Source organism: Anarhichas minor, unplaced genomic scaffold (assembly GCF_050575085.1).
Source record: "Anarhichas minor isolate MPS153535 unplaced genomic scaffold, ASM5057508v1 ptg000074l, whole genome shotgun sequence".
Taxonomy (NCBI): Eukaryota; Metazoa; Chordata; class Actinopteri; order Perciformes; family Anarhichadidae; genus Anarhichas; species Anarhichas minor.
The window spans coordinates 7,789,939-7,809,398 of NW_027466520.1; the positions used below are offsets into that span (position 1 = coordinate 7,789,939).

Genomic DNA, 19,460 nt, shown 5'->3' on the forward strand with positions numbered 1-19,460 from the left:
ATTTGTATTGAATCAGGTTGCTTTAATGAAACTGCAGCAGCAACAGTTGACACGAGCTCAGTGAAAGCATCTCAGCAACAGATTAAATATATTATTAATGGGGTCACGATGGAGCTAATGTAATGTTTCCAAAATATCACCAGCATCTCTGTTGGCAAACAAACTGATGCACAGTTGTTTTTTTTCATGTACATTTTAATAGCTGCCCTGGTTGGTCTTAAGAGATAAAAGCTTGAACGTGGAGCAGCTCAGAGCTCATGTGTGTTCTCCTTAGAAGTAAACGTCAGATCGGTCTTCTGAGCGGCTTAGCTGTGATTTTTGGTTATGTAAAGGCTTTGGCCTTGGTGTCTAGACTGGAGGCATCACACTGAATTAGGAGCAGACAGAAGCGCTAGGATTGCCAAAAAGCCCACGTTCAATGCATTTAGACACAAGCTAAGTGCATAAAAAGCTGTAGATAACATTTTTATACCGGAAGGTCTTGATCTGTACAGCTATGCTTTCACGTGCTACCTGTGGAGAGACTCTTCTTAGAGCCAGAGGGGGGTTCAGTCCAAACAAGTGTTTTTGCACGACTGCTGAGGCCGAAGATAACGAGCTTAATCAGTTGTCTCATGGAGGTGTTTCCTATTTCAGACAGTGCACAGGCACAAGCGTATGCACAGCCCACCTGGTTTCAACATTGCTTCCTTCTGACATTGCTTGTAATGAGTTGTAAAAATATAATTAATTTTTATTAATTCTTATAGAATGAATAAAGTCTTTCTGCAGTTAGAGTTGATTACATATGCATAATGGTTGCAGGTTTGCAGCAAAACCTCCACTATACTCGGATATGATTGTCTGGCTGAGTGATCTCTCGTGTTATTGATGGATGCTTTTTAATTCGCTGACATAAGCTCACAGCCAAGCTCCATCGCACCAGAGCGGGAAAGGGGAGGTGTGTGTGTGTGTGTGTGTGTGTTTGGAGGGTTCAATCGCCATCTGTTGAGGAGTCTGCCACCACGTCCCAAGCCCATTCATCTTTGTCCCTGCTCACCCATGCCACTGGAAATAGGACACAGTCAATAACCATAAATCAATCAAGCACTCTGGACGAGGTGGGGTTATGAATTCTCACCCATGTCGAGGCGAGCAGCGGCAGCGGCCTCTAAACTTCCCTCGCATGTCACCAGATGGTCAAAGAACAATAGGCGCTGGCATGAAGATGAGGTGGTCAAGCATGATCTCTGAGGTGAAGACCGCCTTTTATTCCATTGCTGAGCAAAGAAATACTGACAGATTGGTATCTGGTAAAAAAAAATGAATCTTCAAAATTAAGAAAAACCCAACAATTAGTCTAATAATCACACACTTTTCTTCAATAAACTAAGATTGTATTCGTGCCTATAGTGTTGTGCTTGAACATGCTTGTATGTGTGTGTGTCTTTTTTCCCTAAGGAGGGACGTGTTGTTGCTCGGCTCCAGTCAGTGCTGCAGTGGATTAGTCAGCTGCATTTAGTGCAGAGAGGGTGCAGGAGCTTCGGTCAGTGTGCAAGTGTCAGATCTTCAAGATGCAGCGCATCTACATGCACAGCAATGAGCACTTTGAAGTCTTCACCACTGTCCTTGCTCCTCAAGGTGAGTGAGATCATGTCTGCAGTGAAGAGCGGCTGAGCATGACATCATTTTTCATTGTTAGTGAGGTCAAGATGACATATCAATGTCAGATGATTGATAACTAATGTGATAGATCGTTTGTTTTCTCTCCTATGTGGACTGTTCATTTACAGGACACGGCTGTTAGAGATACTTATGTACATGCATTTATGTAAAGGAATTCACAATTGCATATAAAATGTCTTTTTTTTGCTGATTCATTTCCACTCATTGGTTAACAGGGAGGTATCGATACAGAGCAGAAGCTGAAACGGCAAGTTAAACATTCTCCTTTATTGAGACACCCATCTGATATGCATTGATAAAAAAGTAGCATTGGCTGTAGGTTGTTAGTTGAACATTATGTGTAGATCTTAAACAGCAGAAATATCATCCAGAACTGATTATTTATTGTTTCGGAAGTCTTAAATACACTAGAGATTGATTAATATGAGTTTGACATTGATGTTATGTAAAGTCAGTCAATTTCCTCTGGCTCCATTATGAGTGTAATTCACCTAATTCCTCTGACAAACACGCACCATATTTAGGAGGAACAGATAATGAAGAGTAGACCCAGATTTAGGGTTTCTATTTCACTGCACAGCAGTTAATCTCTAAATCTTGACACATAATCCTCTCTAACCTGGAGACTGCAGAGAGCAACACAGACAGAGACTTGAGCTTTTTTTTTTTTTTTATCAATGCAACAAAAAGGAACACGACAAACTGTATCTCATTTAAATGAATTGTGAAAATCCCATGCACACAATTCAAAGTGACTGGCTGCAATTCTCCCTCTGACCGCTAGATGGTAGTGGTGCACAGCTACAGGCCCCACTGGCCAGATGAGCTGGAGCTGTCTCTGGGTGACGTCATCCTGGTGCTGCCCAAGCACGAGGAGGAGAGGTGGTTTGGGCGGCTGCAGGACGGCCAGCAGGGCTACTTCCCCGCCTCCTGTGTGATGGAGCTGAGCCAGGTTGGTTGGTTGGCTGGCTGGCTGCATGATGAATGTGCTCAGCAATGCAGCAATACTGGACTGTGTTGTTGCTGCTGCTTAATGTCACAAGGCAGGTCGCACTTTCTATTCTGTTCCTCCACAGTAGGTTTCAAACACCATGAAAACCTAGTTACTCAGTCAGCTTCTTACCATGAACACATGGTTGTTATTTTGGTTATTTTTACCAACTTCATTTGGTTATTATAATTGAGATTTTTATGTCTTAGCTGTGTTGTTGGGTTAGATAAGCGGTTAACTTAAGTTTTTTCCCACCCAAACTTACATTTTGATTGTTGCATATTTGGTCATGAATAATTAAAGGAGCATTCCACCAATTTTGAACAACAAATACTGCCCAGCAGACTGACCAAAATAGCCCTGATGATGTAAGAGTGATGTCATTAGGGTTATCTCTATTGTGGCTTAAGAATTTCTAACCAAAAGCCGACATTATAATTCTGGCATTTGGAATAAGTGGCCATTTAGAAAGCAGGGAGAGTCTAATGAAAATCATTATTGAGTTGCATTATGGGAAGTGTAGTATCCAATATAGGAGCTGGAGCTGTCTGTGAGTTAACTTGAAAAAAGCAGTAGCTAGATAAGAGAAGATACCAGAGGAAGTATACAGTTTATTTCATGACATCTGTTGGACATTTTGAAGTGACACTCAATGGTTCATATTCTCAGGTGAATCTTCCTCCAAAGGCCGTACGAAGGAGTTTATCTCTGAGAAGCTCAGCCTGGGACAACGATTCAGGAGTACGCAGTAGACATGGGAAGTAAGTGTACAACTCGTACAGCATGCAACAAACATAACAACAGGCATAACAACAAACATACGCATCCCCCTCAACAAGTGCATGCATAAACATCATGCACGCACCCAGCAGCTGTTCAACCACCAAACCCCCCCCCCCCCCACACACACACACACACACACACTCACACACACATCCCCCATCCCCAAATCTCATCCCACTGCTCTCCACCCAGCGCCCCTGAGCAGGTGGCCCCTCTCGTCCCTCATTAGTTGACAAAGCACACTGATTACAAACCCCCCTGAACATACATGGAGGCGTGCACACACACACACACACACACACACGCACACATACACGAACGCACTATCTAGTCAATCCGCTCTCACTGCACAGCATCTGATTAAAGAGGAGCAGGAGGGAAAGGGAAGACCCCGTAGTTTTCTCTGAAATGTTACGAAAATGTTTGACATTTATGACGGTTCGTCAAATGCAAAATAAGGTTTTATCAATGCTACATTCAGTGTTGCAGCAAATGTTTTTTGATAGGGCACTGTACCTCTCTTGCAGTTTATTTGACACTAGGGGGCATTTCTTTTTGACAGCCTGCTACTGAACCATGCTCACACACTCACATAAACACACACACCACCACCACCACCACCACACAGAGCCCCCTGTACAGCTCCGTGCCTGCCTTGTCTGCTAGCGGTGGAATTTGGGTCATGAGGAATAAACAGGGCCTTTGTGTTTGTTATTTCCTCTTTGTCCCCCAGTGGACACATTCGGCAGGCACTAAGGAGGGGGAGCAGAGGAGCTGGAGGAGGAGGAGGAGGAGTGGTGCTGGATGGTGGCCAAGGTGAGAACGAGGGCCCCTTCCCGGTGCGGAGGCCCCAGATCCGTGTGCCACAGCCCGTGGCCTCCCAACCTCAGATACATAGATCCCCGGGCCTGCTCCACAGGATCTTGTCCAAATGCCGGAAAAAGACTGAATGCCAGGGCGCCACCAACGGGGCCTTCGAGGGCGACTAAGAGGCCCTCCTCTTTGTCCTGGGTGGCTGAACTGAGTTCACTTTGGTGGGGCTGCGTTGGGGGAGTATATGCGGGTGAACAGAGGAACTTCTGAAATGTGAAAAGACGGTCTATATATCCTCATGTGGGCTGGTGCTCATTTCCATACCAGGTATTCTTCACTTGGCTGCATTACTAGAAGCAAGAGGTTGAATTGGGAGTGTGCAAACCTAAATCGGTGATGTCACAGAGGGTGTTTTGCCCATCACATCCGATGTATGCCTGGTGTGACATCACTGATGGGGGCGTGTCCAAAAGTGCAACATGTTCGAATGGGCAGAGAGCTGAGCAGCTGCTGTTTTCTGCCCTATTTTTCAGCATGGCAAGATGAAATGCAGGCTTTGAATATATAATAAATATATTATTACAATCATGGCAAACATAACATTAAGAGTTAGTGGCAATCAATGAAGCAACAAGATGTTTAACTGATCAAATGTAGCCTTTTTCATGACTTTGATGCTGTTACTTAAGAGAAATGTTATTTCTATTGTCTGTGCACATTTTGTTCCATCATGCATGTTTCTTAACTTCATCTGTTGATATGTATGTAGTTTGCTGCTTAATATGTAATCATTTTATAACCATAAAACCCATAAACCCTTACAGGCTAACGTCTTTTTATTTTAGTGGACATAGCTCAGTATATTACCTCATACTTCTGTTCGTTTTCCTTTGAACGCACTGAGCCTCCCTCCTATTTAACAGTGCCGGAGGAAAAAACAAAACTCTCCCAAGCGAAAGGAAGTGTGATTGAGGCCTAATGAAAGCTTCGCCAAAGGACCAGGGATTGTACCGGTTGCCCCCGCAACGCTCAAGCAGCCCTCATAAGTCGCATGTAGCCTTCTTCATCTGTGGTGCCTCCCAGCATGTCCCCGTAGCGGGGTCTCTATAGGGTGGGCTGTAGATTACCTCCTTCCCGAGGACACAAACACCAAATCTAATCCCTAACCCTGGCCTTGACCTCGGTGGGGAAACACTCTCCTCCTCCTGCTCCCCCCACCATTTAATATTCACTGTTGTATAATCCTTTGTAATAAAGACTGTAGGAGGCAGTCACTCTGGGGCCAGTGTTTGGGCGGCATGTCTTGCACAAGGAAGGGTGTAAATGTTACAAAGAGAGACAGCTCCACTGGTCCTCTGAGAAAACTCTGATTCATGAGAATATTTCTGTGGGCCTTTCCACTGCTGTTACTGTTACTGCTTATCTTGAGTTTTAAGACTTTCACTTTTGATAGAGGGAGGGGAGTTACTGAGAATAATGCACGTTTACTTTCAAATCCTGACCTACAATGACAGGATATGAAAGATGATACCGTTTACTTGAGATGTACTGTATGTGCATGTAAAGGAGGAGAAATGTCACTCATCTAAGGTAGCATCTGGGAGTATAAATGGTGGATTAGTACTCACATGTGGTAAAAAGTAAGTCATTCAAATTCACATTAAGTCACATAGTGTGCAGAAACAAGTTAGTTTCATATTTAAATGAATCATCCACTGTGGCTGTAGCTTCAAAACATGGCAAATGCCCACTCACAAGGACTGACGTACCTCACGCGGTGACACACACACACAAGTGGAAACAGTGACCTATATAGAGCGGAAGGGCCAGGGTCCAAATTTTAACACACACACACACACACTCCCTCATGGCTGTGGACTCTCCCGCCTAAAAGTGTCCTATCCATGCTGTGTTGTGCCTGGTTTATTTGGGGGGATGTGGGGAGGGGGGGGGGGGGGGGGGGGTAACAGGGTGCCTGCCAGATGACTGCTCTGTCAGCCCAATAATGGCCTGCCATCTGCTGTCTAGCATACACAAAGGCAAAAAGTGTATGTGTGCGTGAGCTTGTGTGCGCACTCTTGGGTGTGTGCTCGGAGGAAGAAGGCAGGGGACGGTCGGTCGGACGCCTGCAGGCTCTGTTTCATGTCTCAGGACACAAACATTTTGCACACACCTTACTTTAGTCCATTAATGGCTAACTCAAGGACCAGAACTATAGAGGGTACCAGACCTGTACTGGATACTAACAATGGGTGGCACACACTATGGCGTGTCAAGTTTTAGAGTACATGTAAAGAAAAAGATGGAAAATATGATTCACTTTGACTAAATCTTGCAATAACAGCTTTGTATATCCAACAAGGCTAGTCTGCACACAACAGGTACGTGTCCACATAAGTGATTATAATCTAAGAATGGCTTCCCTTAAATATGTGCGTGAAGCATAAGGTGGAGGGGCTGCGGCCAATAACCAATTAAGTGGCAAAAGGTCCCTGACATCTTTCAACCCTTAGTGCGGGTCAGTCAAGAACAAAAGACCCTCTCGCACGAGAGCGAAGGGAGGACAGATTGATTAAGTGGACGAGGCATGCATGCGGCGCCCGTGTGTTGATGTGCACATTGTTTGTATGCGTGTGCACTGCTGCTCCTTCAGCATAAGGCAAGTCGTCACGTCCTTTGCCTCCATCCATTTGGGGGGCAATTGAGTGAATGGGCCTGTAAAACCAACAGCCCCGAGGACAAAGGAGCCCGGGGGCATTAAGTCATGGGTGAGTGGGCCCCTTTAGGGCCAGCAGCTGACCCTGTGGAGAGCCCTCTTGTTCTGGTGGAGGGGGCTCGTGTCCCTGGACCCCAGGCCAAGTTGACAGTATCCCAACATATACATCCACACATCAGCTTAAACCGGCTCTTATCAGCCGTCAACGCCACAAGCAAACAATTCACCTGCTCCGGCTGTCAACTCCACCTGGGGAAACGCGATGACAATACGGATAAAGTTGGAGGATTTGGATTTCCGCTTTTCCTCAAGAAAATGTCTTTTCCAGGAATCAGTTTTTGGCCAGAGCTCAAGAGGTTGCCCCATGCCTGCTGGGAGCATGTCAGAAGAACTAAAGGATCATAAGAAATCTTTATTACGTGGGAAATACCATGTAACGTATACTAATTTGTACAAGGGGCACTTGGCAGAGCGAGGACGACACATAATTCAAAATGCCAATAGATGTCATGCAACATATTCATTTATTTTTTTCAAAATCAAGTACATGGTTACAAAGACGGTCGGCAGGATTTCTATGGTACCTTGGTTATGATTTCGACTGAAAATTCTACAAAAACACAGAGTGTGCGTTACATCATACAGTGTGTGTTACATCTGTGATTCACCTCTTCGATTAAAGCAAAGTCCAGCATCTTGTGTATTGCTCATGCATAACTACAGTAGTATAAAAGAGCTGCTGCTATCCTGTGATGTTACATGGCCAAATGTTGTTAACGTACAAACATATCAACTTGGACTTAACAAATGGAATGTACAAACACAAGTCAAACCAACAAACAGAACAGATAAAACAATTATATACAGATTAGACACTTCTCAGCCACCAGATTAAAAGAACAGTCTAATGTGGCTGTTAGTCTACTTTCTGTTTTAGAGTTGTACACTCCTGATCTTTCCACTTGATCTCCCTGACAAGATTCCCTTCTTATTCTCACTCAAATGCTTAATGCAGGATAATCCAGATTGATACTTTGCTAATGCCGATAATACAAAGAAGACTGTAGTGATACTTCACCGGATTATAGATTTGTTTCAAGATGGTTAAAAATGACACGAGTCAGCCTGTTAACATGGAAGCACATGTGCAGTTCTTCAGAATCACACCAAAAATTCGCGCATATTTACATTATATTTAATAAGCACTTTGTTCTCACGCAGTGTCGAATAATGAAAGAGCGGGTTTGAGTTCAAGATAATCTGTGTTCGCTGTATTTGTCTGTCTAAAAGGCTTCAATGTAGTGTGTATAAGCACAAAGTTCTGCAGCAGAACAGGAGAACATGTTAAAAATCAAGCAGCAGGATTGTAATGTCAGCAATCATTACAAAACAGGAAGACAACTGTCTAACACACACACCCACACACACACACACACGCCCAACATTAAAATAAAATAAGGACGAGAGCTAACATCATCAGAATGGACACACATTTTAAAATTAAACGATGAGTAAAAAGTGCAATTTGTCTATGATTAGAGGTCGGAGATGGAGTCCTGCTAGCTAATAGCGAAGAACACATTTGAATCAAAGGAAGAAAAAGTCCTAGCTACATGTTACAAGATCACAGGTACAACTACGCGATGATTATTAGCGAGGAAAGAAATTGGCGTATTGAATTAGAGGCAGTGCATGCTCTTCTAACTTGGAGTGATGAAGCTGAATGGTAGCACAATCCTGATTTCGAAAGAGAGAAAAAAACAAATCTATAAAATTCTTTAATAATTTCTTTTAAATGTTTTTTTTTTTTTTTTTAGAAATAAATAAATTAGTAGACATTAAATAAATAAAACCTACAGCCTTCACATAAAAAGTAAATCCTTCTCAACCAAATGCTCGTCGTAGAACACTGATGATATGAAAACTGGTTCAGAGATTGTTTTAGGCTGTTTTGTCAGCAAAGTTAGACTTCTTAAAAACTCACGGTGTCTGATTTATATTAATATCTAAGCTTTAGAGCTGTCAGATAATAAATAAAAGCAAATAAACATTACGGTACCCTTCCATTTTGAGGTTTTTACACATGTACATTGCAATGAAATACATTCAACCGATGTCTCGACAGACACTATGACCTTGGAAAGGAAACGTGTTGTTAGAAAACGATACCATCACAAGTGCGATCCAGTTTGCCCTTCAAAACGCTGCTCCTTCCTCAGCGAATCAACTCAGTAGTGCAATACTGACACAGTTTCTTATTTCCCTCCTCAAAACCTTCACATCGCCACGGATCGGCGTTCAGCAACGTAACGCCGCTGTCTCAACAAAAACCACGTAACTGCATTTCTGTTTCTCTCATTTCAAAGCCGTGGTTGACATTATCTTCTGCACTGTAGGAGTCTAGTTAAAAACACATGGTGTGATTTAAAAAAATAAAATACACGGGTGTCAATTAAAGAGCTACACATTTTGCATGTACGTGGTTTTCATCTGACAACAGCAACGGGGCGGTTTAGCTCAACAAGCTGGAGGAGACACGCAATGAGTAGCGTTACACTATAAAAATGTCTTTCTTGTCATTTAAACAATATATTAACAATATAAAACTCAGAAGCAGCCACTGCTAGTAATACACACTATTTCTACAGCCTACTGTATGTGCAGGTTGTTTCAACATTACCGACTAGTGCGGAGAGAAAGTCTGGCCTTTTCATACCTGTACAAAGCTGCTTACGTTGCCAGGTTTTGTGTATTCAAAGGGAAATACAGAACCTATGGACAAGAAACTACTTGGGCAGTGAAGTATAAATGTGTTGAAAACGCAGCAGCCATGCATTTTTTTTGTGTGGACCTCCTTGGCAGTGCATTGCTGCTCCAAAGAAAAATTTAAAATCATTTGTCTTCATTGGATTGTCTCTTACAGGATTCAGTGGAGGTTTTAGTCGTCGGACGGGCGTAGTAGTAGTGTCGCATGCGCAGCGAAGGGGACGGCTTTACAGCACCAGGGCCCTTGAGGTAGAGCCGGACGACGTGTAGGGGTTCAGGTACTGACGGGCCTGTTCCGTCATGATCAGCTGGTCCTCTGTCTTCCCATAAACCACTGCTTCCCACTCACTCACCTGCAGAGAAGGCTACAAATGATTACCAATGCTTGCCAAAGTAGCTTAGTGAGGCTCACCTCATTAAAAAGGTTTTATTTAAAGACTACTCTTTACGTACCTGTACCGCGGCCTGTTTTGGTGCTTTGTGGGAGGCGAGAAGCTTCTTCATCCGGGGGCCACTGAAGCGGTGAGGATGAACGGGGGATGATGAAGGCGACGAGCGGCTACACTCTTCTTGCTCAGGGATTTGTGTGACGAGTGAAGAGCCTGTCAGTATACTTTCATCTGGCACCTGCAACATGAGGTTCAATAAAAACAGAGTAGCTAAAACAACAATACAAGAAGTGATGACGCTGGACTGAGTGCTCCTTTACTCCTGGTTAGTGTTCTCGTCTTGCTACGACATCTGAACCTGTGATTTTAAACGGGTAAACAAGTATCGTGACTTACGTGTGCGTTGTTGAGCTGCTCTTGGAAGAGTTGCACGTTGGGGCAGTCTTTCCCCCAGGGGTCCAGCACAAGAGACTTGCGCACCTTTCTAGCTGGGCCATCGATCTGAAATCAAAGGAGCGCGATACAATAAATGCTGTAGTTCCATCTGGAGTAGAGCGATGTCGTTTTGTCCATGTGCCACGATTGAGCTCAGTAAAACACTAAAGCGAGTGTATCTGTAAGTATTTGTTTCTTCAAGTTAGTATGTTTAACTAATAGAAGAACATGCTACACATACGTTATGCTTCCATGCTCTGTAGTCTGGCTGGAGGTCCGATCTGTTAAAGATGTCTGCTCCGGTCTCCTGCTTCAAAACTTCTCGAATGTCTTCTTCTAGAAATGCCAGCGGCTGTGGCTGAAACACGCAAGCACACACAGACACATAGATATATGACCACATGATCACGGAGCCAAATACTGCACAAAATAAGAAAATGTTAAATAAAAGTGTGAAAACATGCAGACAGCCACATCTGACTTCTCACCTCCATCTTTAGTGGCCCATGCATTTTCTCCTGGGCAGCCAAAGCATTTTTGAAAGGAGTCGGTGTCCTCGGGGTTGGAATCATGACAGTTTTACGAAATTTAGGGGTCCGTAAACTAGAAAGTTGACAGAGAATATAATACACTGAGTACTCTGCTAGAAGAAGAAGTATTGTGGAAGATTACCACAAAGCATAGCAAGCTTCTGGCTGTTATACCAGCTCTTGTGGCACGTATACCACCATTCTATATTTATTTACCCATCATTCTCTTTCTGGTGCTTAGGTGTGGTCTCTTTGTGGAGCGGCGTGTTGAGGAGACACCTTTGGCCACACACAGGCGTCGAGGTGAGGGCGGGGTTATCCAGATTCAGATGCTCCGCCCCCGATATGTTGCAGAACTGTGGAAAACAGACAGACGAGACATATTAGCCACATGACTAATGCAACCTCAGCACATCAACTCAAGAGGAGAGGATTAGGGTGTGTGACGAAAGAAAGATTTCATTTACCCGTGACGGAGTGAACGGCAGTGACTTTGTGGGCGTTTTCTTGGGAGAATTTGAGATGTTTTCCAGGAAGGAAGAGCATGTCCTGTCACATGAAGGAGACGGCTCCCCCCTATCCCTCCTCCTCCTCCTCCCAGTGGACGCCTGGGTGGGTTTGGAGGAGTTGATAGGAGACAAGGAGGCGACAGCGCCCAGACCAAATGAAGCACAGTTCTTATCCCGACCAGAGACGGCAGGCGGAGTGTTGACCGCGAAGGCCATTGAATTGTCAATCGTCCTCTCTTGCAGGAGAGTGGTGTAGCCGGCCTGGTTGTGCCTGGGCGGGGTCGCCGTCTCCGACAAGTCGAAGCTGACCGCGTCGCTCCATGCGACGGGGTCCTGCAGAGCAAAACACATCTACGGGAGATCGTTAATACATTCACCACTTTTGTCCCATCGCGAAATACATTTGTTCCGTTCCTTCTGTTGCTCACCGAATCAATGAGCTCCATGGTTTCGGCAAACTCCGGTATGGTCTGCAGGGTGGAGAGCACAGCGCTGGCCTCTACAGCCAGGAACTTGCTGGGGGAGACAGGAAGCTGTGCTGGAGGTCCTTGGGGGACGTCGGGCCCCCTCCAGGGCATCCTCTCCGCCTGCTCCTCTATGCTGCTGCTACTCGTAGTCAATGCGTCATCGGACACACTGTCGGACCAGGCTGAGTACGGCTCCACACTCTGAGGGCCGCAGGATGAGAGAAAACTGGTCAGTTTTACAATAATCTGTGACGATGAAAACACTGGTGATACTACAACAACACCAGGCTGATCTAGACCATTCTATCAGTCAATATGAAGTCACTGACTGTGAAGAATGACCAATCACAGGAATGGAGTGAATGAAATGTGAAAACAGTGTCGGGGAGAGACGGAACAGGGAAGAGGAGAGACAGAGGAGAGTGGTTCAAACCGCTGGCTGAGCGTGGGCATGGGGGTGAGTACTAGAGGGGATGAAGGAGCCGGGTCATGTTTGGAACCATGGTAATGTAGGGGGGAGGGTGGGAGGGGTGGGGTTACCAAGCACAGCTTCAGGCCAGTCTGAATGAGTAGCGAGATGGGGAAGGTAGTTACTATAGCAACACTACAGCAAATCAAGCTACAGACACGCAGAGATGTCTTGTTTTCACATGTATACACTGCAAAAAGTCCATTTAGCATCAAGCCTTAGAATCTCCTTTTCCTTGAAGCAAAGAAAAGTCCACTGAGGAGATGGGATTTTAAGAATTTCTTATAAACAAGTGTTCAAGAAAATTCTTAATATTCTCTCGTCATCTCCCTTTGATTTGATTTTAAGACTCTTTGTTTGATAATGAATTTAATATAAAAAAGTGACTTTTTACAGTGTATGTTAGCTACAAACACACGCAGGCTATGCTGACTAAGTATGCAAACACACATTCGGAGTGTGTTCTTACACGTGGACCTCTGCACTGCACTTGTCGTTGGACTTCATTCTCTGCTGACATAAGCAGCAGCTCAAGCTCCTTAATTCTTTGCTCTCTGTCGGGATCATCCGGGCAGAACGGCTGAAATAAACAAACGTCAGGGAGGAGAGAGGACGAGAGGACAGGAGGAAAGGAAGAGGTTAAGAAGACCCAGACACACAAAAAAACAAACAGATATACACGTAAAATATTGACGGGGGAGCATTTGAGATTTTGAATGTTAGGTGAAATAACGGGACATTAAAGCGCTTGATTTGAAATCCAGAGTTAGCGATCGCAAAGATAATTACAGGAAGTCCAGGAAAATGAAGAGTTTTCCCACCAGCATGCAAAGAAAACACAGAAAAACTCACCGACGCGAAGACAGAATTATCAGGAAGACCGTCCATCAAGTGTCTACAGTGAGGATCATAAGGATAGCTCCCCATCTACAATACAGAGAACCAGACTTCAATAATAAAGACAACAAATAGAAGAAATTTTAAAAAAGAACATGGTTGTGGAGTCTAGAGGGGAAGTGGACCTGGTTGGGTCCCGGTATCGGCAGGGGACTGCGATCACAGTGCTGGAGCTCTGTTGGCGTTGGAGGACACGGTCTGTGGTGGCGTCTCTTCAGTCCGGCGTGAGAGGAGGTGAAACTCTTGGAGCCATCTTGCAGGTATCCCTCGTGCTCCACCTTTCTCCTCATGGTGGAGTTCCAATGGTTCTTGATGGAGTTGTCTGTCCTGTTGGAAGAGAAGATCGGTAATATATTTTGTTAGCAAATTGAACAGTTTCCTGAGTAGAAGTGGAGATATGCGATGTGTGTGCACGAGATGATATTACCGTCCAGGAAGAAGCTTGGAGATCTCCGCCCAGCGGTTGCCCAGTCGTTTGTGGGCGTCGTAGATGATCTTGTCCTCTTCCTGAGTCCATGAAGACTTCTTCACCTCCGGGTTGAGGTGGTTGTGCCAGCGTTCTCGGCACTGCTTTCCAATCCTCCCCTGGAGGTGCTTGGCGATCACCGACCAGCGCTTTGGGCCGTACTTGTGTACCAGGTCAATAACCTGCACAAACATCACCAAAGGAGATATTTAGCAGGCGGTTTTTATTCCTAAATCAGAATATTATGCGTCATCTTTTATTTTGAAGCCCCTAATGGTGGCAGATATCAGAGAGCTTTAATCGTGTTTGAATGTTTCCATCACTCCTGAAAAATGTTGTGACGTCATCGTTACGCGTTTCTGATACGATGCCAAGATTTTGGAGGAACGAGACTCCATTCTTGAGGGATTGTGAACCATTTAAGGAATGCATTGTCATCGTAGAGCTGGGGAAGATATTACAGCTTCACTCTGGACAAAGAAGGGCCGGCCAGGCTCCAAACTAGTGACTTGGAAAGTCTGTGTGTTATTAGGGATGACGTAGTGGAGCAGTTACTTTCCAAAGAAAATTTTTGCGGGAAGTAAGCGTGCGCATGTGCACAGCCCTGTTAGTCTGAAGGTAAAAAAAAAAATACAGTGCATATTGTAGCATTCGTGTTCGTTTACTTGGACTGAGCTGCTCTCAGCGCTCCCCGCAGCGTCCTTCTGTCTCCCCTATCATTTACCAATTTTGTCTTCTCACTTAATATCCTGCACAGGACACTCCCAGCTCCACTTACCTTTTGATCCTCCTCCTTTGTCCAGGGTCCTTTCACCAGCTCCGGGTTGAGAACCTTCTGCCAGCGGTGCTGACATTGGCCATCTGTCCTCCCCTGTGACACGGCCGCACAAAGCACAACACCTCATTACACCACTGCCTCACAGCTACACCTTCTCCTGACAGCTGTACGTGAAGCTGCCTCTCCAGTCACTGCGCCCACGACTTACCATCACGGTTAAAAACATCCTGTCGAGTAACGATGTTCATTACAGGATTACTACATGTTGTGGATATTACTCACTTACTAATAGTTTGGGATCTTATTGCACAGTGCAGACACATTATATTACATTACAAACATACTTACTGGAAAAAAGTTAGCTATTAGTTTCCAGGAGTCAGGTCCATGCTGCTCTACCAGTTTTTTCAACTTTTCATCCTGAAGGGAGAAAAACATAATAATAATAATAAGGTTCTGGGATGAAATACAAATCTCAGTACCACGTCCCCATTTCACTCAGTCAACCTACAGAACTTACCTCATCTCGGGACCACTTGACTTTACACAGGGTCTTTTTATCTTTGCTCTTCTCTTTACTCTCTTGGTCTGTAGAGTGCAGCTCTTCATCCTCATCATTGCTGGAAAGAAGAGCAGGTTTTATTGGTGGGGCCAACATAGAGCCCAAACTTTTCTTCATAAGGTCAATGACTGTAAGCAGGTAGGGATTTGAAAATAGTATTGCATGGAAATTGCTAAGTATCAGTATCAATATGAGACTCAATAACACAACAGAGCTTTCACTCATTCTTGACTAAACTTAATAAAAAGGAAAGAAAGAAACAACTTGTAAGTGTACATGGCTGCAGACAAGAGCACAAAATACCTCTTTACTGACACAACAAGTTGGCAGGTAGCACTGCACTTCTGTGTTCCCATAAAACGTGCTGCTGGGCAACACTTGCTTTGTGTTTGGCGTAAAAGAGTTTAATAAATGGAGGAGAGGTGAAGGTATCTGTTCCTGAGAGCTGCTACTGTAACCACACACACAACAGGGTCTCGTATCAGACTGTGTGTGAGAGGTCTTGGCGTGGCCTGATTCCCTCACCAGAGCTAAGAGAAGAAGGGAGCGGGGTCTGGACCTATGGCTGAACAGGAAGGAGGGGAGAGGAAAGAGGGGCGATCCTTGATCAACAGGCTCTTTCACCTCAAGAGGTGTGTGAGTGTGTGAGTGTGTGAGTGTGTGTGTGTGTGAGATGGAAGAGGCGGTGCACTGGGGTGTGGTCTGGGGAATGGTGAAGCCCTAACGGTCCAGTTGTTCAAAGTTTCAAAAAACAGGCAGACTGCATAACCTCTTCGCACGGTAATATTAAAATGTCACACATGTACAAACATTCATTGTCATGATGTGCTGCAGTCGTAATACTTCATCAGTCAAAACTGTTTATGGGATATTGTAACATACAGCCAGATCAAACCCTGAGCTTAATGATTGTGAGAGAAAAGAGATCTCACCAGATGGGATCACAAGGAGATGATGGGTGTGCGATACAGACAAGCAGTTCATTTAAGCTTAATACAGGAAATAGTGAAACACACGTCCCATCTTCAAATAGCTTGTTTTGTCCACACAAAAATACAAAAGATTAAACTGAGAATTGATGAGCTGGAAACAGCTGATTATCAGAATTGGTGGAAATTATTAGTACATTGATAAACTAATCAATCAATTCAGTTAACTGTGTACTTTATATATATAAATAATTATAACACATGATTGCGAATATCCTCATTAATGTGCACCTGTCTGTTGTTGAATGTAACTAATACATACGATGCTACCTTGGTCACTATAGTCTGATCACAAACAAACAGGTACTTTTTGACACTGTGTTTTTACTTTTGGGCAGTAACAAGGACAAATAATAAAAACAAATCTTGATATTAAAACGTATTTTATTGAATGTAGCTTTTTATATGTGTTTTGTCCTTTGATTGACAGAAAACAACATCTTACTTACACTTGTATCGATCTATTATTACTAATCTGTCACTTTCAAGTAATGTGAGGATGCTGCTGCTGCATAACTGCTGTTGTGACAATGGGCTGCAGGGCTCCAATGTACAGCAGAAATATCATGCCCTCGATACTGTATTATTCCTCCAATATTAAGAAAACAAGCTATCATTTTCAACTTAGAAAACTTGTTATATTTTACACTATTCATACATACTTTCAGGCTACTGGGAGAGGTAACATTACGTCATGAACTATTAAATATCATATGATTATTACTGGTAACGTCACTCTTCATCAGTTAACGTTACTATTCCTAAATCTCGTTCCTGTCTGACTGTGCAGGTGCACGTGCGTCGTACGTTATGCTATCAAAGATGAAACATGCAGTGTGAGTTCCCACACAGTACTATAAGGAAACTGATACCATTGTGTGTTATCAGCGGTGGCTGTGGCAAACAGAAAGCAACCTGCACCATAACGCATTGCTGGCACTCACCTGCGCGGTTTCACGTTGTCCATGACAGTCGGTGGGATGATTGAACTTTTTCAAAGACGAACCTGTGGTTTGGTAGCTGTCTAAAATCCCTCATTAATAGATGTTTATCCATAGAAATCGCTGTAAGTCAGGCTAGCCAGTGAGCTAACGTAATGCACAGTCCATAACATTACATTCTCTGTGGAAGAGCCTGACGCGCTGTCGATATCATCTTCTTAAAGAAACGCGTCGCTTTGTCTTCTTCTGGTGTTTGTTCCTAAAGAGTCAACCCCGCAACATACAATATATTACGTAGGAGAGACTAACACGTTACTTTCGTTTCTCGGTGTCCCGGCTGTCTCTGTCTTTACTTGTCTGTACTTCTATTACTTCTATTTGGCGTTATGATTTTTGTCCATCCCGCCGATTCTCGCGCCCAGCCCTCTGCGCAGGCGGCCTCGCTCCTGATTGGTCAGAAAACGGGGCTGTGAAAAGAGGAGTCGGTACTCAAACCTGATAGGGCAAGACAGAAGGAGAGGCTCGCGTGTGATTGGTTAGTAGTATAAGGAGAGCACGTTTCATTGGTTAAAATAATTGAGGAGGCGGGTGTTAGATTAGACGACTGTACTGTCACCTTCTGCAGCAGAAAGGATCTTTTCATGAAGGCAGTGGTGGCTCAAAGTGGGGTGCGGGGACTATCGGGGGCCCTTCAGGGGGTTTCAATCCAATTTGATCCCTCTAATCTACAATGCTGATATGTTATTTTGAGTTAATATTCAACAACACGTATTCATAGAAGCAGATAGCTCTGCTATTGTTTTATTTTTACCAGATGGTGCACAACTCAATTGGAGTGCACTGTGCAATGAACAGGCCATCTGCTGTTGCTTAATAAGGCCAATGTCTTTGAGTGGACATAACATCATTGTAAGAGATAGAAATTATGATGATAATTCACATATTTGCATCATATTTGAGAAGATCGAGGCATTGTGGCTTGAGATTCACACCAATATTACAGACAGTAAATGCCCTTTTCACAGCAGCCGTTTTGACATGTAATCTCAGGGTAAACACAGGTGTAATTAATAACATTAATTAAGGCCCTGTTCCATTCAGGTTGGCCAGGGAACTGGTATTGCACGTGCTGGTTTACTGGAATGACTACAATGATTATATGTATTACACCTGTGTGTAATCTGCTAAAACATGTTAAAATGGCTGCTGTGAAAAGGGCTCATTTAGAATATTTAAACTCTGACACTTAACACAATATTTAATTTTCGCTTTGACAGGCAGCTCGTGCATAAACTCAATACTCCTTTAACTTGTGTTTGCTGACACCTTGTGGACAAACCTTTGGCATCTGCACTGTTCTATGGTTTTATGCACATAAAGTCAAAAGGAAAGTGAAATATTTACCACGGAAATTATGTTTTGTTCATATGTTACATGTTGTTCATACATTGCTATATCCGTTTCAACTCATCACAACATCTCTGGTTATTATTGGTCTGCGCACCATCAGCTCCAAGCAGGTAAGTGGACTCGGGACTGGGGTAAGTGGTGCAATGCATCTGTATGGATTTTCACAACGAATACTACTAAACAGAGTTCAGGTCTCAGCACAGGAACATTAAACTTCATTTTCGTTTGACAAAATATGAAGTACATAATTCATATCTCATAAGTCTGAGATCTTAAACTCGTCACTTGGCATTAATTAATTGTTGTTTTTCTATAATCATTTTATCATAATTCTAATGTTGTCATTTCATCCTAAATTCTATATTTTCATTTATTTTTCTGGGGGTATATTAGGCTTGTCCTGTCTGTCTACCTGTAGGTGACACTGTTGAACCGTTCGACTTCTCAATGTTGTCATTCCTGAGTCTTAAAGTAGCTGTGTTAAGTCAACCACAACAAGACCGGAACTTACTTACTATGCTTCTAAAAAGTAAAATAAAAAACACAGTGTAAGATATGAGAAATATCAAAAGCCTTTTTAAACGGCTGGGATTTTCTGTAGTCAGCCTTATACAAATACTATAAACGTACTACAAAACTAAACAAATTTGATAAAACATCAATTGTGTTTCACTTGAAACGTAAAAATGTATATAATTGACAGGGGTGGATTACCAGATAGGCTCACCCAGACTCTCTTTAAAGCCTCGGGTTCAGTATGTTTTGGGGTATTTTTGATCAACGTCAGATTTGTCTGTATATGCACCACCAATTACAATATCACCCCAGATCAATTCAGACAAGGGCCTTTACACAGGGACTACATTATTACCAAATACTGAGGT

General features: G+C 43.6%; 2 protein-coding genes across 2 annotated transcripts; one reads left to right on the forward strand and one right to left on the reverse strand.

Moving 5' to 3' along the window:
- The first annotated feature begins 1,457 nt into the window (after positions 1 to 1,457).
- On the forward strand, positions 1,458 to 4,957 carry LOC142937798 (uncharacterized). Its single transcript, XM_076080887.1, has 5 exons — positions 1,458 to 1,620; positions 1,881 to 1,912; positions 2,450 to 2,617; positions 3,326 to 3,417; positions 4,173 to 4,957. Exons 1-5 carry the CDS (start codon positions 1,554 to 1,556, stop codon positions 4,426 to 4,428), a joined length of 615 nt encoding a protein of 204 aa, XP_075937002.1. The 5' UTR covers positions 1,458 to 1,553; the 3' UTR covers positions 4,429 to 4,957.
- A 2,516-nt stretch (positions 4,958 to 7,473) lies between these two features.
- mybl1 (v-myb avian myeloblastosis viral oncogene homolog-like 1) lies at positions 7,474 to 15,332 on the reverse strand. Its single transcript, XM_076080888.1, has 15 exons — positions 15,195 to 15,332; positions 15,023 to 15,094; positions 14,675 to 14,767; positions 13,858 to 14,078; positions 13,556 to 13,757; positions 13,386 to 13,460; positions 13,003 to 13,113; positions 12,026 to 12,265; positions 11,556 to 11,948; positions 11,305 to 11,444; positions 11,047 to 11,161; positions 10,800 to 10,916; positions 10,520 to 10,624; positions 10,188 to 10,361; positions 7,474 to 10,087 (listed from the first exon to the last, which is right to left on the reverse strand). Exons 1-15 carry the CDS (start codon positions 15,330 to 15,332, stop codon positions 9,962 to 9,964), a joined length of 2,322 nt encoding a protein of 773 aa, XP_075937003.1. The 3' UTR covers positions 7,474 to 9,961.
- Between the last annotated feature and the right edge of the window lie 4,128 nt (positions 15,333 to 19,460).

What these genes read in the sequence shown, in the direction of transcription:
- LOC142937798 (XM_076080887.1), top strand. Translation starts at nt 1,554, where the DNA reads ATGCAGCGCATCTACATGCACAGCAATGAGCACTTTGAAGTCTTCACC. An exon ending in CACTGTCCTTGCTCCTCAAG is followed by an intron (nt 1,621 to 1,880) that starts GTGAGTGAGATC and finishes ATTGGTTAACAG; the next exon opens with GGAGGTATCGATACAGAGCA. An exon ending in ACAGAGCAGAAGCTGAAACG is followed by an intron (nt 1,913 to 2,449) that starts GCAAGTTAAACA and finishes TCTGACCGCTAG; the next exon opens with ATGGTAGTGGTGCACAGCTA.
- mybl1 (XM_076080888.1), bottom strand. Translation starts at nt 15,332, where the DNA reads ATGTTGGCCCCACCAATAAAACCTGCTCTTCTTTCCAGCAATGATGAG. An exon ending in AGCAGCTCAACAACGCACAC is followed by an intron (nt 10,362 to 10,519) that starts GTAAGTCACGAT and finishes CTCATGTTGCAG; the next exon opens with GTGCCAGATGAAAGTATACT. An exon ending in CAAAACAGGCCGCGGTACAG is followed by an intron (nt 10,088 to 10,187) that starts GTACGTAAAGAG and finishes CCTTCTCTGCAG; the next exon opens with GTGAGTGAGTGGGAAGCAGT.